The sequence below is a fragment of the Mizuhopecten yessoensis genome, unplaced genomic scaffold (genome assembly GCF_002113885.1).
Source record: "Mizuhopecten yessoensis strain PY_sf001 unplaced genomic scaffold, ASM211388v2 scaffold716335, whole genome shotgun sequence".
Taxonomy (NCBI): Eukaryota; Metazoa; Mollusca; class Bivalvia; order Pectinida; family Pectinidae; genus Mizuhopecten; species Mizuhopecten yessoensis.
Genome location: NW_018480065.1, coordinates 149,789 through 171,026, shown reverse-complemented (window position 1 = coordinate 171,026; position 21,238 = coordinate 149,789). Strand labels below are relative to the sequence as shown.

Sequence of the window (21,238 nt, the reverse complement as noted above, 5' to 3'; positions counted from 1 at the left end):
TCTTTTTTCCCTATATGATAAAACTCTAAAAGTGTGGGTTTGAAGGATATAGAAAGTTTCTGGTTTCCCTCGACCAGACCTAAATTCCTCCGCTTAGCCTTGGGAAATGGACGAGGTCTCAGGGAAACCAGAATCTTGCTATATCCTTCTAGCCTATACCAGGTATTTTAACTGTATAAAATCACTGTTTGTTCACCAGGAGTCATCTTCTGGAAGAAATTTTAAAAATAAAAGTTGCCCTTAGAGACACTGCAGTAGCTATTTTCACCATTGCCTACCATAGCATATGTTTAAATTGTAAAGTAATTGATAAGATTTCTTTTTCAGATGGGAGGAGACTTTGTACTGGACAAGGAGGGTCGAGTTGAGTTTTTGTACTGTAGCAAACAGTCCTGGGATAGACCTTCAGTGGACCTCCTTCTGCAGGTCCTCAAGGTAAAACATTTCCCTCTAACTAACAAGTGTACAGTAGAAACCACCAGATGGAGGTTAACACAATGCCTAACAATGGAAGGCATCTGGGGTTTTACCTCTTGCCTGCTCCGCACCGTCAGCCAACAATACGTCTTTTCTGCAGCCTTTGTTGCCTTCAGCTGTTGCTTCCCTTGTGAATTTCATAATAGTTCTTGAGTGCAAAATTTTAAATCACAAAATATTAAAAAGTTAATATCCAATAATTATCTTTACTGTAGGCCTTGGGATTATTTGGGTAGTACATGTTATTTGATTTACCTTATAACAAAGAACTTAATTGATAGCGATTAAAATGTTACACTAGATCCTTTGTGCTGCAGGTCAGTGCATCATGATATTTCGGAAAATATTCTTACCTGTCCTTATATATATATATATATATATATATAGGTCTTAAAGTAAGACATAATCTCTCCTTAAAGTGTAAAAATTAAGAATCTTCATCCAAAATTGAGGCTGGTAAATAAGACATTAATTTTCAAATGAAATGATGAGAAGGACTATGTATAAGTAGAATAGTACTTGTTTCCTAATTATAAGAATGAAATGTCTATGTAAATGTACAATGTTTATTGACATGAATAAAATATGGTTTAAACTAAAAAACTGATTTTCATATGAGGAAATCGGAAATCCTTTGCTTTCATTAATACATTATTATGCCATTTTATATTGGGTTAACTGAATCCTCAGAGAACATGCAACTGATTTACCCCAAAAAGTTTAATTTTTATGCTTTTAAGATTTCTACAAAACTGAAATATCTATGTTTTGTTTTCAGTCTCCTGATATTTAAAGATTTTGTATTTCAGGGTGAAAAGAAATCACAATGAAGATGACTGGTTATTCAACCTTAAGATTAATGAAGATTACAACGAAAAGCGATTAGTGTCGTTGGTTGTGATCGGATGGATCTGTTTTAGTCAGAAAAAATCAGCAGCATCTTTCATAATTTTATTATTTAAATATTTTTACACATCAGGGAATAAAAATAACTGACCATAAAGTTGTTGCTTTTGTTCGTTCTGTTCATGTATAAGTGATCAATAAATACTCATTCCAAGATTTAAGGAGAATTATTAGGGCCCCATATCAGAGATACGGGTGCCCTATAGTAATCACTCTGTCTGTCCGTCCGTCCACAAATTTTGTTTTTTGGTATTTATTGACCGATTTACATGAAACTTGGTCTAGTTGTTCAGTTCACAAAAATACACACTGAGATTAAAGGCAATGTCAAAGTCATAAGGTTCAAAGGTCCAGGTCAAATTTTGCATCTTTTCACTGATGAACATTTTGTTATGACTTGATGAAGCAAAGTTGATCAGAATTAAACAAGGAGTCAACTGACCCAAGGTCATTGTGTCAGAAGTCAAGGTCACTGAGTCAAAGGTCAATGTCAAATTTTGTAGCTTTTCACTGATGAGCATTTTATGACATTATGAAGTTAATCGGAATTAAACAAAGAGTCAACTGACCACAGGTCAAGATCACTGGGTCAAAGGTCGAGGTCAAATTTTGTATCTTTTCACTGATGAACATTTTGTTATGACACTATGAAGCAATGTTGGTCAGAATTAAACAAGGTGTCAACTGACCAATGGTCAAGGTCATTGAGTCAAATGTCAAGGTTAAAGTTTGTATCTTTCCACTGGTGAACATTTCGTTACGACATTATGAAGCAATGTTGCTCAGAATTTAACAAAGAGTCAACTGACTTAAGATCAAGGTCACTGGATCAAAGGTCAAGGTCAAATTTAGTATCTTTTCACTGGTGGCATTTTGTTATGACACTTGGGAGCAATGTCATCGGATTAAAGGTCAGGGTCAGATTTTGTATATTTTAACTGCTTAACATTTTGTTTCGACATTATGAAGCAAAGTTGGACACAATCAAACAAGGTATCAACTGACTATTATTTTGACATTATGAAGCAAATTTGGACATAATCAAACAAGGTATCAACTGACCAAAGGTCAAAGTCACTGGGTCAAAGGTCAAATGTTGTATCTTTTTACTGATGAACATTTTTTTATGTTATCATGAAGCAAAGTTGTTCAGAAATTAACATGGAGTCAACTGACCTAAGGTCCACCTTACGGGGTCCAAAGGTTCAAGGTCAAGGTCAAATTTTGTATTTTTTAACTGATGAACATTTTATGATATTATGAACCGAAGTTGGTTGTAAAGAATAAGTCAACTGACCAAAGATCAAGATCACTAGGTTAAAAGTCCAGATCATTTGGGCCCAAAGGTCAAAGACAAAGTGGATCTCTAGACTTTGACCCTGGCTATTGATGGAGGTATTTAAGGTGAAATAAAACAAATCAAAGCTAATAAAAGAGTATTGCATCGGTGTTTACATTTGTGTAAGCCCAGCAAATAAGAAGGTTGAAGGAAACAAAACTCGCATCACAGTACATGTAATAGGTATATTTTGCTTCCTTGCGATTCTTTTTAAGTCCAAATGTCAGACGTCAAACTCAGCTACATGTATATAGGGGATATTTTGCCACTAGACGGGTCCCTTACTGACCTGTCAGTGTTCTAGTTGTGTTATCATTACAACTTATCAGCCTCACACTTCTGACAGTTGAAATGGTTTGACATGCATTACACAGCAAAATATTTTATTTTGAAGGACATGACTTTGGCTGCTAAACTATGTAATGTTAGTGCTAAAGCTTTGATCAGGTTGCTTTTTAGACTTACAAAAATAAAGTACTGAAGAATGGTCAAGTTGTGCAGTGGATAGTACACTTGTCTTTCACCAAGACAACTTTCGTTTAATTCCCAAACAGGACACTACAAGCTATTGTCACCTGCCTAACTACTTACACTTTCTGCAAGAACTTGTTTCCTCTTGCATTAAGATACCCTGCAAGGCATGCATTCTACCATAAACACTATCAATATTGATTTATAGAAGTTGATATATCTTGTTTCATAACTGTTGTAAAATAAAGTTTGAAGATTATTGAAGAAATGCAAATCAATACATGGGTGCCTTGGTAGTCGTGATCGCTAACGCGTACAGTCATTACTACTGTGTACAATCAAGCATGAGCTTCAGATCACTCACTCTCTCAAGAATTTCAGTTTGATCCCCAGCAGTGGCAGAAAAAGATAGTGATGGCCGATAGGGTTAGTTGTTATCCCTCCGATGGCACGGTGGTTTCCCCCCACCACGTAAACAAGAGGCAGGCCCAACGGGCCTGAATCGCTCACCTGGTATTAATCTCACACTACAGGCATAATATCAGTGTTTGATTCATAAGAACATATTAAAAGGTTTAAACATTTGTTATAAACGACTTCTTCTCTAGAACTACGGGTATACACTGGATATGAATCATATTTGGTTGGAAGCATTCATGGGAGGTGGGGATTTAAAATTGTACAAATGGAGGGGCTGACCCCCCAGGGCAAATTCTTCTCTGGAACTAAAAGATAGATATCAACTATATTTGACTGGAAGCATCCCTAGGTAGTGGGTATACAAAATTGTACAAATGGTGGGGTTGACACCCCAGGGGGCTGAGAGGCAGGACCAAAAAGGGTAATTTGGCTATATTGCTTTAAGCGACTTCTTTTCTAGAACAAAGCGATGGATATCAACTATATTTTGTTGGAAGAGCATCCCTAGGTGGTGGGGATTAACAACTGTACAAATGGACAGACTTTGAAACAGTTGAGATCCCCACCCCATAAAAAGAAGAAATGCAGTCTATTAGAATTGACCCTGGGGTCTGGCCACAACCCTAGGGACCTAGTTTCCGAGTCACAACTTGGAAACAGTTCAGGTCTCCACCCCATAACCATACATGCTACAAAAATTGGCCTTTAGGTCTGGCCCTATCCCTAGGATCTTATTTGGAGAATATTTTGCCATGATTGCTTAGATATCCAGGTGAGCTATACAGGCCCTCTTGTATATATACTATGAAGTTTTGTAAAATGAACTGTTCAGGAACTATCAAACTATGAGCAAGACAAGCATTACAATGACTTTACATTTGACCCATTGGTGTGCCTTTTGATAATTGGACCAAAGAATTGCCTTACGACATACCATCAGGTATCCTTCAAAAAATATTCATGTATTCAAGAGTGCGACTTAAAAAAGTATATGTGGTGGATGGACATGAGACAAACTTAGTCACCCAGGTGTAGTTTGCCACAGGCTAGGCTCACAACAATAACCAGCCCACACATTGAGGACATGACACACTGTGTACTTATTTCTATCAAGTAATATGCCGAATATCATCAGTATAGACTTCACACATTGAAGTTTTTCGGCCGGAACTTTTACATTTTTTAATGCAATGTTTTCACACGTGACCTTTGAGCCAGTTATTCATTTGAATATACTTTAAGCACTTCCTCCCACCAAGATTCCATTACTTCACATCATTGGTCTAATGAAGCAGTTAAAAGTATTTAACATTTTTTTTCATAACATTTTCTTCAGGTTGCTAAGTATGGATTGTGAAATGATTCAGGTAGCACAACCAATGGTTTATATGCGATGTTTCAACGACTAGTACAGTATGTGCTCAGTCACCTACATCAGACAAATGTTCAGTGAAGCGTATGTACACATAGTTGTAAAACATGTACAAGTTATCCATGCAAATTGATGTCGATTCGGCTACGCTGTAACTACTAATTGTACATACAGCATAGCCGAATCGACATCAATTTGCATGGACAACTCGTACATATTTTACACATTTGTGTATATATGCTTCATTTGTCTAATAAAGGCGACGGAGTACAAACCGTACTCGTCATTGAAATGTCATAAAAACAACACTTATTGGTTGTGCTACATGAATCTTTTCACTACCTTCCAAGTAACATGTTGACCTTGAAAGAGGATCAATGTCATTATATTAACAAACTTGATAGTCATACATCCCAGCAAGCTACAGGCCTAAAGTCATAACTCTAGGCCTAATGCATCTTCAGAAAACCCTGTTTAGTGAGACTGGTAATATAAGCTAATGAAGAACAAATCTCAATTATTTTTAGAATCTAGTTTTATTTACAGAAATACAAGGTTTAGTGGTTCAAAGTAATTGCTGGATATATGTTGACACAATGTCCTCACAAAAAGTTTTGCTTCCTCAAGCCCTATCCTGCACATAGAACTAGACTCCACTCAATGTCAAGACATATAAATTAGGAGTTAGCGTTGGGTCCCTTCCTGCGGCCGAATGTGGCAACGGTTACTCCAAACCTTCTGTTGTACTGCATCCTCCTCTTGGCACGGCCGGTCTTGGCCTTCTTCTTCTCCTGTTTGTCTACCTGTAAAACAAGCAAGGACAACAATGAGTCGATGTTTGTAGCCAACTTTGTTTATTTGTGTGTCCTCATCATGCATTAATCCTGATAACAGACAGGAATACAATAGTTCATTCCTGAATATTTAGGGTTCTTCATATTTTGGAGATATTGTCAACAAAAACACTGAATCAGTTCATCTTGAATGCATATATCGGTATATAAAATTGTGTATGATGGGAAAGCAATGAGTAATCTGAAGAATGGCAAGTATAATTCTGTGTAACAAACCTTTGGTGTCTGTCCCTTTACTTTACCAGCACGAGCCAGAGAGCCGTGGACTTTACCTGAAAAAACAAAATTAATGACATCAAAAACCTTTTCCCATATCATCAATACATTAAAACCATCGGATGAAAGCTTGTTAACTTCTTATGAATTAAGATGGATCCCATCTTTTCAATCCATATTTTACACAAGGAATATCATTAATTGACCCAGTTTCACAAAATCAAGCTTGAGCAGGTTGATATTTTAGGCATATATTCAAAGTTTAATGAAAAAGGAAATATTCCTCCAAGGAATATTAGATGGAAACTGTGACTTTTCACACAATCTAATATGGCTGCTAACAGCCATGTTCATTTTATGACTTTTGTCTATAAAATCAAACTTGAGCGGGTTATTGATATAATCAGTATGTGTAGGAAGTTTCACAAAAAAATCCTTCAAAGGTTATTGCAAAGAAACTATAAAGACAATGATGACAACATCGTAATCCTTATATGTTGCCTTCGCTTTATGAGCAACACAAAAACTGCCTATTTCCTTGCCTCACAAATAGACTTCAATGGATATTTTTTTCCTGTAGCTTGAATAAAGACGTATCACAGTTCAACATAAGCTTCAGCCAAAGAAAATAAATAACTGAAAGATTAATAATGAAAAAAACTTTTCAAACCCACTTCACTTAGTGTTGCAATATACATTTCACCATTGATCCGAGGTGTACAATTTCACTAGCTCCAAGCTACCTACCATGGCTAGATTTTATGACAGGACTGATGACAAAAAGATAAGTCTGGCTAGGAGAATATTTTTAATCTACCTTTAGGTTATTCCTTTTAAATATGAAATTGTACACCCCTGATTATTTTACATGCAAGTAATGGCTGTCCAAAGTTAAACTTTAGTATCGGACCAATAAATAAAATAACATCAGAAATGAATCACGTGGGAATTTTTGCATCGCGTGTAAATGTTTCTCCAAATGGTTGAGAAGAAACAAAGCACTTGATGCTAACTATTTTGTTAAACTGACCTCCAAGCATACGGACATCACAATCCAAGGTGGCGAGGTCATCAAAGCTGATAAGTTTGACATTGTCACTTAGAGGCTTGCCAGCATACAGGATGACTTGCTCCTCGCATGGGAATCCTTCGGTGCCATTGAGAAATGTCTGAAAATACATACAACTTGCTTTTAGAGCATATCAAGTTTTGAAAGAGATGTACATATTTGACTTGATCTACCCATAGTTTCAGAGAAATCTTTGCTTTTTTGTTGAAATAATGACACATTCTTTATAGCAAAACATTGTACAACAATTAAAATTGGGAAGGCCATGATATGACTTAGATATGGAACAACTGTGTGATGGACTGCACTCCCAACAACATTTCATTTATTAACGTCAATGTTACACTACATGTAGCTCCCACCTCAGTCCATTTTATTCTCAATCTGGGTTTGGTATGGTGTGGTCTTGCATGGATAGCCAGTGTTAACTATTCTGCCCATAGCATTACCATTCTGGTAAATAAAATATGCCTTATCTTATAATTGTCATATTCGCTGGCCAAGTGTTCGCTTTGTATACACTCCACTTACCCAGATATAGCCGTCTGAATACTGTTCTGTTATAATCATGCTTCACAGTCTCATGTTAAGGTAGTTAGTTGATACTTATGTAAACCTAATCTGTGTTTTCATAATTCCCTCTACTGCCACCTAGTGGATATACAGAGTTATCGTTCTTCTCCCAATAAACTTTTAACCAATCAGAATGACCGTAACATACACACTCCATCGGCGTGTTGACATAAGCATGTGTATGTCGAGGCGGAGTATAAATGACAGAGCAAAATGGAAACAATCCAAAGGCAGCACACATATTTTCCCAGGTCATCATTTGTATGTGGCACGTAGTCAAAGATTTCCACCAACTGATTTAACACTCCAAAAGTTTCCCAAAAGATTGTGCGCCTAATTTTTTGAGGCCGTCACCATTACTGTTTTCCTTCGTCAACAGCGCTATATGTAAGACGCGATTTCATTGGATGCGAGCGATTGGCACTGCAAGAAAATTTGAAGGCTCAGTAAACACGGCTATATCCGCCAAGGGTAAGTGGAGCGTATACGAAGCTAACACTTAGCTAGCAAGGATGAATAATTGTAAGTTTTAGCAATTTACCTTGACATCCTGCACGGTTTCTTCACCTGCAATTTGCAAGGTGTGCGTCTTGGTTCCGCGTACGAACAACTGCATTTTTACCTGGAGTAAGTAAAGAAAGAAAAAGTTAAGGATATGTTTGTTAAAGATAGATAAATGACTCATTGAGTGATTATGATAATACACTTAATTCCTCATTTTGATCGCCATAAAATAAAAGTGCCTTGGCCACACACTAGCCAGAGTTTACCGGCAACAAAAATCTACTATGACACAACACATATACCTCACATAAATTGCTAAATAGATCATTTATTGATCCAAATTTCTTTTAATCACCAACAGCTGCTAAATTCTGTGGGTAGAGTCCTCATTTTCAATTGTTCAAAATGGTCAAAGGTCATGGGGTGACTTATCAACAAATCGTACTGATCCGGACCCAAAAAGGAATATATTATTCTTGTTTAGAAGATATCCGGACCACATCTCACGGTGTCAGAGAATTCCATGTTTTCATATAGCAGTGCCTTCTGGTCAGAGTCGGCAGACATCTACCGGTTTTATGTCAAAATGACTAAGTCTGGTGTTAGGGCCAGAAGAAACTCTGGCCAAGAGGTAGTGAAAAAATGCTAATGGTTAATTCTTTCAAAGGTCATGTGTGATTTTTTTTCTGGAAACTGAAGTCATGTATAATAGAATGTTTTCAATAATATTAAAACTTTTCTAATGGGACATTTTTTATCCACTGCATAAAAAAATAAAGAGATTAAGGGTACATTTGCATATCCGGTTGAAATGGTTGAACCTGTAAAGAAAACGACAGGCACAGATCTGGACCGAGACTGACCTCAGGAAAATTTGGCATGTGTAAATCGAGAGGTCTAGACGTACCTGACCGAAACTAAAATGCTGACTATTGCTAGTTTGCGCCATTTCTTTCTTAAACAATGTCAAGCCACATGTAGTTTTTAAGATACGTTATGTAATTCAGTGGACGCATGAAAGAAGGGCATACTATTTTTGATACATTGTTTTTTATTTCCGAAACTGCATTTTTAGCTCTGCTTATAGAACGGTCTAAGTGCGTTCATTGGAATATTTCTCTGCCACACGTACCGGTTCAACCGGGACACGCGAGTGTAGGCATAGTCATTTTGGACTATAACTAACAGTAGATAAAACGATTAGAGACTATCACATATGAAGCCTGTGCGTATAACGGTATACTTTCGCTCAGTTGACATCAATGGTAAGCCGGGGCTTGTATAGATGTATCTTCTTCTCTACTTAATAGTATAACGAATACTACACTCCGAGTATTCACATATTCTGAGCATATTCATAAAATGAAACTAAGTCTAGTTTTATGGGAAAATACCAACAAATAATTAACTTAATTGTATATATATGATAAAGGACATGTTAATTGTACACCAAAAGTATATCATACTGTAAATATTGTAATATCAACTGATATGGACACAGAGGCTTACAGTCTGCGTCCATTATTTATCGTATTAAATGTCCAGACACTTAAATATTCTCTCGACATTTAAATAATCATGATCACACAGAAATGTATTTTCATTATAATGTTTTAACAGCGCAGACCACTCCTCCGTATTGAAGACATTTATTATCTACATTTATCGCGTCAATGAATGTAAAAACCATCGCGGTTTCACTTGGATCGTCTATATATGACAGCAAGCTAAAAAGTCGCAGTCAGTAGTGAGTAGACCTACCTTATCGAGCTTCTAATGAACGATGATGCCAACAATACAGATATATTATTAACTGCAAAGACTGTACAACTTACATGGACACTTTATTATATATAGAAAATCTTATGATATCATAACAATGTGAAATAGCGCGACAAAGTATCTGATAACTTACACGTGCTTGTGCAATCTAAAATGGCAGCGAGGAAAAAGAAAGCTGCTGCGCATGCTCATAATAGATCTTCGAAACGTTTGGTTATATTGGCGCTTAAATACTCATTTGTTACACCTCTAGATCTATCCATAACATATCGTCGGTCAAAGAAAACTTCCAAAACATCCCAAATGATTTCACAATTTTGATGACGTTCTTCACAAGGCACCAAGTTTCATTGCGCGGTCGAAATAACAGAATGGCAGATATTTTAGGCCAAACTTGTTTACATCGGTTGGGAGACAATGTCAAGAAACATAGACTGATATCGTTCTCTGATAAGAACGAGGTAAACGTTGAGAAAGTTAACAAGCACTCGTGTTTGTGCATTTTCAAAGATTTGAATATAAACACTCGTTGTTTACATTTGTCATTTCAAGACCCAAGTTCACTTCATCGACAGGGGCACGGTTCAATTTATCAATTGAACCGTGTCCCTGTGCTTCATCCCTTATATATAAGCGATTGTGACTCGTTTGATGGAATATCCCTTTTTACTGAAACCAAAAAATCCCGCTTATAAGAAACTATCTTGAATGAAAACAAAAACTGCAAAGAAGCAAATATCCAAAATGTTGCGTTTCTCAGTGGCACTATCATAGGTTTCAAATGTAGGGGTAATTTTAGGGGGCCATTGACCCCTAAAACTGAAATGGACCCCTTCCATGTTCCAATTTACTTTTAACTTTACAAAGAATGGCCCCTCTTAATTTTGAAATTGACCAAAAACTACTAAAAATGGCCCACTGCTCTGAAATTCCATCGTTTTCCCTACAAATGTCTAATACACATATGCTATATGGATATAAACAATCGTTATTTACATTTGTCATTTCAAGACTCAAGTTTACTTCATCAACAGGGGCACAATTCAATTTATCAATTGAACCGTGTTCCTTCCTCCACCGAACTGTGGACATATGGAACAGTCTGCCAACAGGGTTTGTAATGTCACAAACTGCGAGCATTTGAATCAAGCCTTGTCACCATTGGAAGAACCAACCATTCTCTTTAACCACAGGGAACCTATATTGAGGCCACAATAATTTGATTTAGCAAGAAACTAGCACTCATTTAACATATATAAGAACATATTATATCTACATTAAATAAGAATCACTAACTTGTTTATACCTGAAACATAATGCAATGTACAGATAACTGTTAATTTATGAACTTATAATAACAGAGCTGTGACATTATCAGCAATGGACTTGCAAAAATAATCATAAATAATATTACTACCAATAATATCAACCAACCTTTATTTATATAACACAGCTGATAGCAGAGGAAATGTAAACATTCCTAAAGTCAGAATAAAATCTGTGTATATTGATATGAGTCGCACTCACAGCACACATGAACATACGTGTGTATCAGACATTCATCAACTAATGGTAAACCATCTGTGCATTATTTCATCATTCAAACATTTAATTATGTCTGCAAGTATCAAAAACTAACAATGCTTTGTGGTGTCATCTTCCATTGCGACCTCATAGTACATAGAAATTGTATTCCCAAGAGAAACCTGTATGGTTTTCTAGAGATAATATCTGAACGTTGTGGCAGAAAAGGTCCCCAAACTCGTGATGGTTGATCATTATAATGTTTCTAAATATTTAAATTGAGCGAGATAAACATGATAACAAAACTTCACTCATTAGGAATGTCTATTTAATAATGCACATCGTACGAGATATTATTTTTTAACAAAACATACTGATGGTTCTTTTCATGGAACAGAATTACAATCAGTAAGACAGTTGCAATTAAGTAGTGTAACAGGAGAAGTAAACATATACTAGGATGTGTAACCTGGACCCTCAGACTCTCTGGATGGATGCTTAACTAGCAGAGCTACCACATCATCAGCAATCAAACCAGTCCAGTTTCAATATATATCTCTTTTTTTTCCCCCACAAGTCTTCACTACTGAAAACAATATTACTTACAACCCAGGTTTATATATATATCCTCTTGCCAAGCATACACCTAGAACTTGAAACAAGGGTCGGCACCCCTATGACAAGAGGGGAAAATTCATGACTATAGACAGGGAATTGAAATCGGCACCTCTGACTCTTAGGCAGAAGCTCTAACCAACTGAGCTACCTGGTTGCTAGAAATCAACCCTGGTTACCCAGTATAGTTCCACTACATGTCTGTTTAAATGGCACATCTTCGTTTCTGGAAACTAGGACTTTGCCTGAGGAACTGTACATCAGAAATGGGATGGTTTCAATCCTGATTGCATACTTCAGAATTCTGATATAAAAAGGAGACCGATCAAAATTTTAACATCACATGGACATATAGGAAATGACATTTCATTAATATTGTTAAAAAACTGATATTCTATAAGCTTTAACCTGCAGACCTGTTTTGTTCTGACCACAATGTCTAGCCTGTGGTGTGACATTTAAGCCTCTGACCAACATGTTGGATAGGACTTCACTGTAATACATTGTACATTTATGTTCATTTTGTAATGTTTTCAATTCTAGGTAACGATTGGCAGGTCTCCAGACGTTACAGTATGTCTTTTGTCCAACATGATCTCGCGCTGCCATGCAACACTACAGAAGTCTGAATCTGGGACCTGGACCATCAAGGACAATAAGGTAGAAAGGCAGTAGTGGGCTATAATACCATTTGTATGATGTGGAGGTTATTAGATGTGTCCAGTTACAGAACACAAGATATTGTCAATCATGTTTGCTATTGAATCTGTCATTTATATTAATACATACTGCAAAAGTTTTGTTTTTTTAGTTCACCTGGGCTTGAGTGAGCTGTTGTCATTTGTTTGTTTGACCTCATGTTAAATTGTATGATCCAAATGTGATTCTGCTAAGGAGGAAAGCTTTGCATAAGTTATATAAGGAAAATACAGGAAGTGCTTCTACATCTATACTATTTCGTCTTATCTTCTGAGTTATCTTTTCTTGTGAGCAGGTATTGATTGTAACGTCATTGGTTTGTGTGAGAAATTTACGTCGTTTTCTCAAAAATTGATGACGTTACTCTCACAAACAAGTGACGTAACAATCAATACCTGCTCACAAGAGAAGATAACTCTGCAATACGAAAAGACGGAATACAAGTGAAGTAGTCAAAATTTAAAATAAAGTGAAGGCAGTGTATATCTATTTAGGCCTTTTCAATGGACTCATGCTAATTGCAAGCTGCATATGTTTTCACCTGGAATCCTATATATATATATCGGCGGGGAAAAAAAGTTTTTTTTCTATTAGTAGAATATCAATCTAATGATGTCGTTGATTGTCTTTTTGACAGAGCCTAAATGGGGTGTTTATTAATGATGTACGGCTGGTGGCCAACCAACCATGTACACTTGAGGAGGGAGACATTGTACAGCTTGGCATTGCAAAAACACCACAGGAAAAGGCAGAGTTTATATTCAAATTCCATAAAAATCTCAAAGTGAAGCGTGTTCGACAGAACTCTTCTCAGGATAATTCAGAAAAGCAAGTAGAGAATTGTGTTGAAAAATATCCAATGAAGAGAATAAAACTAGACTGTGACGCCAAGCCAGTGAAATCAATTCTTAAAAAGGGTCCAACAGAAAAACCAGAAAGTGATTCACGAGTGTCGAGTTCCCAACCTGATCTCGGATGTTCTGACGAAGAGGCAGACAACAAGGACACACCTAGGAAAAACAACAGAGTGAACCCTGACAAAGACTGGTCACCATTTCAAGATTACAAAGAAAAAGTTAAACAACAGGAAATGGAATCTTATTCAAAATTAAAGGAGTACGAGGCAAAGATGGCAGAGATGCAAAAAATGCTACAAGAGAAAGAAGCAGCACAGAATGAGATAAAGAATGAACTTGAAGAAGAAAAGAGAAGAAGAGAACACCAGGCAAAGGAGTTAAATACGATGTTAAAAAAGAAAGAGGAAGAAATGGAAGTTGCATTGACAAAGAAAAAGGTAACTTAATGTCCATGTATTCATTTTACTTTATCAGTTATTGGTTGATACTGTATGCTTACATGCTCACTTGATCTAGAATTCATATCAGCAATTCTTCCATGTGTCTGAGCTGATCTACCCTTTGTTATTTCTATAGCTTCGTCGAGTCTCCACAGGAGCCTGTACTTAAAGTGGTAAAATTTTGTGATCTGTTCACGAAATTGGAAAATGAGGCAAAGATAACAGATACATGATAATCAGAAAATTTGTCATTAAAGCTTGAAAGTTAAACTATTTGTTTTGAAGGAAATCAATGCATGACTCATCCCCACTTAATTGATTTTTTTTCTCTCACAACTTTGGAGAATTCTCAAGATTTTGTGAAAATTAAATAAAGGGGAAATAGTTCAACTTTGCCATGGGAAAAAAATACTAGAATTAGACCACTTAATACATATACGAAAACTAATTACTTGGGTATATTAGAAGTGGGCAGGTGCAGCGTCAATATTAAGCTTACACCTGTCTTTATGATTGATAAACAATGCTTACAAAATATTGTTGGGATGAATGTCATTGTACATGTTTGTATGTAGAACTATCATTTATTTAAATATTTATTTCAAAACATCGGCACTTTCAGGAGGAAGAAGAGAAAATGAAAGAAGAACTTGAAAACCAATTACTCAATAGAGAGGCACAAATGCTGGAACAACTTCAATCTGAGAAAGACCGTCTGCTAGCAGAAAAGCGGAAAATAGAAGAAAATCTTAAGTTGACAATAGAAGAAAAAGATCGGCAGCTACAACAAGAACTTGTCCAACAAAAAGAAAAGCTGGATGGTATCATAAATAAAAAGGAAGCTGAGCAGCGGATGCTGGAAAGTCAACTGAACGACACGAAGGCAGAAAAGGATCAACAGAAGGAAGCCATGTTACATGCTAGGGAAGACATTCTGACAAACTTTGCCGATCTCATGGAGACAGAGTTACAGTGTAGTATCTGTAATGAACTGTTTGTACAGGTAAGGACTTACTATTTCTCAATCATCTCCTTTGATAGATCATACTGAAGATAAAGGTAATCTTTCCCCACCTTGGGGGCAAGACAGAAAAATCTGAACCCAAGGGGTAAGATTCTTCAATGTCTTGCCAGAGGCTTTGTCAAGTGGGGGATGGTTATTTTTTCTCCCACATCAAATACAAACTTCTGGTAATTTCATGAAATGCAAATGTTAATTTCATAATTTCCAATGGAATAAGAGTTATCTTTCATGATCTGCTATAATGGAAGGGCCAAGCAAGCTTATGCCCAGGTGCAGCGTCCGTCCTGGGGGAGAAATCCTTTTCTATTATGATGTAAAGGAGATCATTTATGATATGCAGACAAAATATGTTATTTTTGTGTTTATTAAATACTTTATGTTTTGTATGGTACTTTTGAAGACTCTCTTTAGCATTTGTGTTGGTATGCTGTCATCTTCATCAACATGTGTTGGTAATCGTTCCTGTTTTTATCCAACTAGTAGTTGTTGGACAGTACTGATAGCTTGCTTTGTTCATCCTTTTAACTGTTCCAGGTTATGTGTCATATGTATCATATTAGACTAACCGTGTGATGTTTTATATAGTGATAGAATGTCAAGTTTGACTGTGAATTGATAATTATTTCCAGTAACACACTTTAGGATTTAAACACCATAGACAATAGGTTTTACTCTATGAGATGTTAATTTCTTATAGACCTACTGAAAATTTGATAGACCAGACTTTGACCAAGAAAATGTTACTTTATCATTAATACTTAATTATTCAATAACATGGAATTAAAAACTAATGTGTTATAGTAAAGGAAGACAAGGAATTTCACAAGACTTTTCTCTCACTACTATATTTAGTGAATTGTATGCATCATATCATAGGAAATAACATCATAGATCACTTTGCCTATGAAGTAAATGATAAACATAGACCACCTAAATGATTAACATAGACCTAAATGATTAACATACCCTGAGTGTTTTTCATGGTGATTGGGTCTACTGTTAAGTTTGAACACTAGTTCCCAATTTGTCTTGAACCATCAGCAAAGATGGAAAGTTAATGATGGTATAATAACTAAAAGCCTCTACTATTTGTTATCTTTACCTACAGGCCACCTCTTTGAACTGTTCCCATGCGTTCTGTACTTACTGTATAGCAGAGTGGATGAAGGTGAAGAAAGAATGTCCGAACTGTCGGGCACCAATCACATCTAGCTTGCGTTCCATTGTGTTGGACAGCTATATAGACAAAATGGTGGAACATCTCAGTGACGACTTAAAACGTCAACGTGATGAGTTGGTGGCTGCTCGCAAAGGTAGGAATTAGTAACCTGACTACCAGGTAGCCTGTGTCAGCAGTAGAACTGATGGTCTTATCTTAAAGGTAGGAATTGTTAACCTGACTACCAGGTAGCCTGTGTCAGCAGTAGAACTGATGGTCTTATCTTAAAGGCAGGAATTGGTAACCTGACTACCAGGTAGCCTGTGTCAGCAGTTTAACTGATAATCTTATCTTAAAGGTAGGAATTGGTAACCTGACTACTAGGTAGCCTGTGTCAGAAGTAGAACTGATGGTCTTATCTTAAAGGTAGGAAATTGTGGCCTCTCAGAAAAGGCAAAATGTTTTATCTTTCCTGAAGAGAAAAGTGGTGCCTCTTGCTAAGGTAAGAATTTGTGGCCTTTTTCAAAGGTAGGAATTATTGACCATGTAAATGTAGGTAATGGACATGTTTTTCTCATAACCCTAAATTAACATCAGATTTTTTTTAACCGCTGAATAATTCCGATTCCTCATCCAAGATGGCTGCCATGGTTTCTGACTGGTTGACCTATTATGATATATACCGGCAACTTGAATACCATTGGATTGTAATGTGATTTTGTTTGACTGTAACGATATGATTTGTCTCCTGATCCTGGGTAAACATCATGGGTTTCCAATGAAATAGTTCAAGATGGCTACCAAGAATCACAACTGGCTTATAATGTTGTGACTTACAAATGATTTTTTTGGTCAAATAGGTTCTAATTTTACTGGTAAGGTTTTTTTGCCCGATAGTTAATGGGAATTGTATTTAATTCAATGATATCTAATCTTGCGTTTAGATACTCTTTCTTCTACTTCGGTTAACTGTATCACAATTAACACTTGCTCTCGATGACATTTCCATATACAAGATATTAAATGATGTCCCTTACCATATCGGTTTTCAGTCTAACTTAATTCTCAAAGGCAAGTTAAAAATGAATAGTATATGAAGATATTTATTTTGCATACCTAGAGTTTCCGAATAAGTCTGATGAAGGACAATATATCCACAGATGTATTTTGCCTTGTTTCAATATTTCCCACACAGCATTAGGTCTGTGGATTTCGATTATGTACACACTAAACATAACATGGTTATTGGATGTACATTATATTTAAGACTTAATGATAAGCATTTTGTCTGATTCCATTGTTTTTAGCTCACCTGGTCCGAAGGACCATGATGAGCTTATACCATGCTGCAGCGTCCGTCCGTCAACTTTTCCTTTAAAACGCTACTTGTCCTGAAGGCCAAGTAGATTTTGACTAAATTTGGTCTAGAGCATCCTTAGGCCAAGGGGACTCAATTTTGTATAAACGGTGGGTGTGGCCCCCTGAGGGCAGAGAGGCGGGGCCCAATAGGGGAAATAGAGGTAAAACCTATAAAATCCTTCTACCTTAGGGATTAAGGGATTTTATCCTAATTTAGTCTGGAGCATCCTTGGGCCAAGGGGTCTCAATTTTGTATAATTGCTGGGTATTACCCCCCTAGGGGCATAGGGTTGGGGCTCTGTTTGAAGTTTTTTCTCGCTATATCTCAAGTACTGGATAGATCTTTCTGAAATTTCATATGTACTTACAGCACCTACCATGGAGTGCTATATCTTTACTTCATACCAACTATTTTAAACATATTCAGGTGAGCAATACAGGCCCTCTGGGCCTCTTGTTTGTAGCATATTTCAGTCTTATTTCTGAATTTGTGAACTAGGTTTGATCTCTCTTCAACAATTTTCTATGAAGTCCCATATCTGGAAAGCAAAATCCTTTTGAAAAAGACTAATAGTTAAATTACTTACATCCATACATTTCAAACTCTTATTTGTTTATAGCCGAGGCTGAAATAAAGGCAGAACAGGATAAACCAGGGACATCAGGGAATGGGCAGAGGAGGGGGCGTGGCCGAGGCCGAGGTAGAGGGAGAGGGCGAGGTAGAAACCGTGCAAATCCAGACCCTCCTCTTCCTGAAGCTCCGCCCATTGTAATACCCAGTGATGATGATAGTGATGATGCTATTGATGGAGGTGTGGTCTCGAGCGGTGGTGATTCTGATAGCGATCACTTTGAAAGTGCCAGCGATATGTCGTATGGTGATGGTGATGACTCTGATGACAGCTCTGACCTTGTTGGGGGAGCCTCAGGGGCTTACTTCGGTGGATATGGCAGATGTTTCAAATGTGGTAAATAAATACACTATTTAAAAAAATAATTATGCCACACCACAAAGTGACATATATTGTTACCCTTGTTTGTATGTTCGTCTGGCCAGTTAAGTTTTGGGTTAAGATAAATTATGGTCTAAGCACTGCAGCCAGGGTCAGGCAATTTCTCATGCTTATGATCTATGGATAAAGCGTGTTTCTTCAGTTTGTAACCTTGACCATGACCTCTGTGACCTTGCTTTGTTTCTTGAGTGTGGAGTGGGCATTTGTGTCTTACAAACACATTTCTAGTAATGACAAAACCTGGATAGTTTAGGATCATATCGTACAGAATATCAGTGTTGACCTGAAGGTGTTGTGTAAGTGTTGTAAATCTACAGTGGAGCGTAGTTAATCTGAAAACGAATTTCATAATGAAAAAAAAATGTTCAGAATGCTTTCATATACACATATTACAACGGACCTAGAAAACTTTGAAGAGATAACTTTTCCTTTTGTTAAGGAATATTTTTTTCCAGGAATCAACATGCCAGAATCAACAAAGTTCCACTGTACATATGTTGAAGGGTTGACATACCAGGTGGAAAACAATATTTACCTGTTATACGGGATTGAAAAAAAAGGACTTTATTGAATCTGGCATATTGTTCATAATATATGTTAAGGTTCATATCATTAATTAACTTTTTCCATCTATTTTATACAGGATCAAGAGGACATTGGGCAAATGGCTGTCCATATTCATAGTACCTTTGGGACAGACGGATGTCTTCGGTCATTGATAGTACCTGTGGGACAGACGGAAGTCTTCGGCCACTGATTAGTACTTGTAGGACAGACGGATGCTTCGGTCATTGATAGTAACTGTGGGACAGACGGATGTCTTTTGCCATTGATTAGTACCTGTAGGACAGACAGATGTCTTTTGCCATTGACTAGTACCTGTAGGACAGACAGATGTCTTTGGTCATTGTTTAATACCAGTAGGACAGACGGATTTCTTCGGTCACTGGTTAGTACCTGTAGGACACTGGTTAGTACCTGTAGGACACTGGTTAGTACCTGTAGGACAGACAGATGTCTTTTGCCATTGATTAGTACCTGTAGGACAGACGGATATCTTTGATCATTGTTTAATACCTGTGGGACAGACGGATATCTTTGATCATTGTTTAATACCAGTAGGACAGACGGATGTCTTCAGTCATTGATTAGTACCTGTGGGACAGACGGATGTCTTAGGTCATTGATTAGTACCAGTGGGACAGACGGATGTCTTAGGTCATTGATTAGTACCAGTGGGACAGACGGATGTCTTCAGTCATTGATTAGTACTTGTTGGACAGACGGATGTCTTTGGACATTGATTAATACCTGTGGGACAGACGGATGTCTACGATCATTGATTAGTACCTGCGGGACAGACGGAGGTCTTTGGTCATTGATTAGTACCTGTGGGACGGTCGGATGTCTTTGGTCATGGATTCTGTTCAGAGGAAGTAACCAATGTCTATCCTCCAACATTGATATGTATTAATACCATACACAGGTCCCGTCATCATCTCAACTTTGTCTTGTGAGTGGCAGACATTTTGTTATTAGGACACCATGATCACAACAGACGGACATGGAGAAAGTTTATGGTACTATCCTAGTTGTGTGTGAGACTAAGTAGGGTACTACAAAAGTAAAACACAGACAGTATTGTCCATTAAAATGATAACCTCTCCTTAATTTTTTTCTGGTAAAAAGGTGGATTGAGTTAATGGCTTCTATCTGTTTAGGGTAAAACATTGTTGTTACAGGTTTATATTTATTTTTGTTTTAATACATACACCCCAGGATACCTAGAATATTCAAACAGGAACCTATAGCTCATAAAAAGACAGGTCTATTGGAGAACAGAAATCAATTAACTATAGCTCATAAATAGACAGGTCTATTGGAGAATAGAAATCAATCAAGATCGGATAATAAGCCTCTATGACAAGGGTGCCAAAATTGTGAAAATGTTAGATACCCATGGTGTTCAATTAATTGCCTTTTTTTCATATTGTTTGTCTAGAGATAGTCAATATAAATTATTGTTGGATTGAAAATGGAACTTTTTGATGAATTCTGTTACCTATTTGGAATAAATGTTTGCAAGAAAACTATATGATCTGAATTGTGGCAGCATTTACTCTCTGAATATATAAGTGTTTGTTCAATAAAAATATTGTGATTAAGTTTATGTGTATTTGGTTGTTTGTCCTTTAATACTATAGATTAACAGCAACTTGCTCAATATTGTTACACAAGGTAAAAAATATTGCCTCAGAGAAATTCGTCGTACTGTACATACATGTACAGGTTTAATAGGAGCAGAGAAATGTAATGCCAGACCAGGGTTCGAACCCGGGACCTTCCAAACTCAAATCACCCTGCATCCGTGGTCCGTCCATAAACAATTCTTGTTATCGGTATTTCTCAAGAAGTACCAGAGGGATCTTTCTCAAATTTTATATACAGGTTCCCCTTGGTCCTAAGCTGTGCAGGGCAACTTTTGAGACTGATCGGATAAACAACATGGCCGACAGGCAGCCATCTTGGATTTTGATATTGAAAGTTTGTTATCGCTATTTCTCA

The 21,238-nt window shown here is 36.8% G+C and overlaps 2 protein-coding genes across 3 annotated transcripts; one reads left to right on the top strand and one right to left on the bottom strand.

The window, feature by feature from the left end:
• Positions 1-5,502: 5,502 nt before the first annotated feature.
• On the bottom strand, positions 5,503-10,220 carry LOC110443271 (ubiquitin-like protein FUBI). Of its 2 annotated transcripts, none has more exons than XM_021487394.1 (5): positions 10,117-10,220; positions 8,239-8,319; positions 7,086-7,224; positions 6,056-6,111; positions 5,503-5,788 (listed from the first exon to the last, which is right to left on the bottom strand). In XM_021487394.1, the coding sequence occupies exons 2-5, from the start codon at positions 8,311-8,313 to the stop codon at positions 5,663-5,665; spliced, it is 396 nt and encodes a 131-aa protein (XP_021343069.1). In that variant the 5' UTR covers positions 8,314-8,319; positions 10,117-10,220; the 3' UTR covers positions 5,503-5,662. The 2 variants fall into 2 exon arrangements, with proteins under 2 accessions (XP_021343069.1, XP_021343070.1); XM_021487395.1 differs by lacking the exon at positions 10,117-10,220 and adding an exon at positions 9,963-10,031.
• A 91-nt stretch (positions 10,221-10,311) lies between these two features.
• On the top strand, positions 10,312-20,838 carry LOC110443257 (E3 ubiquitin-protein ligase RNF8-like). Its single transcript, XM_021487372.1, has 7 exons — positions 10,312-10,444; positions 12,666-12,782; positions 13,459-14,115; positions 14,741-15,121; positions 16,251-16,455; positions 18,281-18,628; positions 19,317-20,838. Exons 1-7 carry the CDS (start codon positions 10,355-10,357, stop codon positions 19,355-19,357), a joined length of 1,839 nt encoding a protein of 612 aa, XP_021343047.1. The 5' UTR covers positions 10,312-10,354; the 3' UTR covers positions 19,358-20,838.
• Positions 20,839-21,238: the final 400 nt, after the last annotated feature.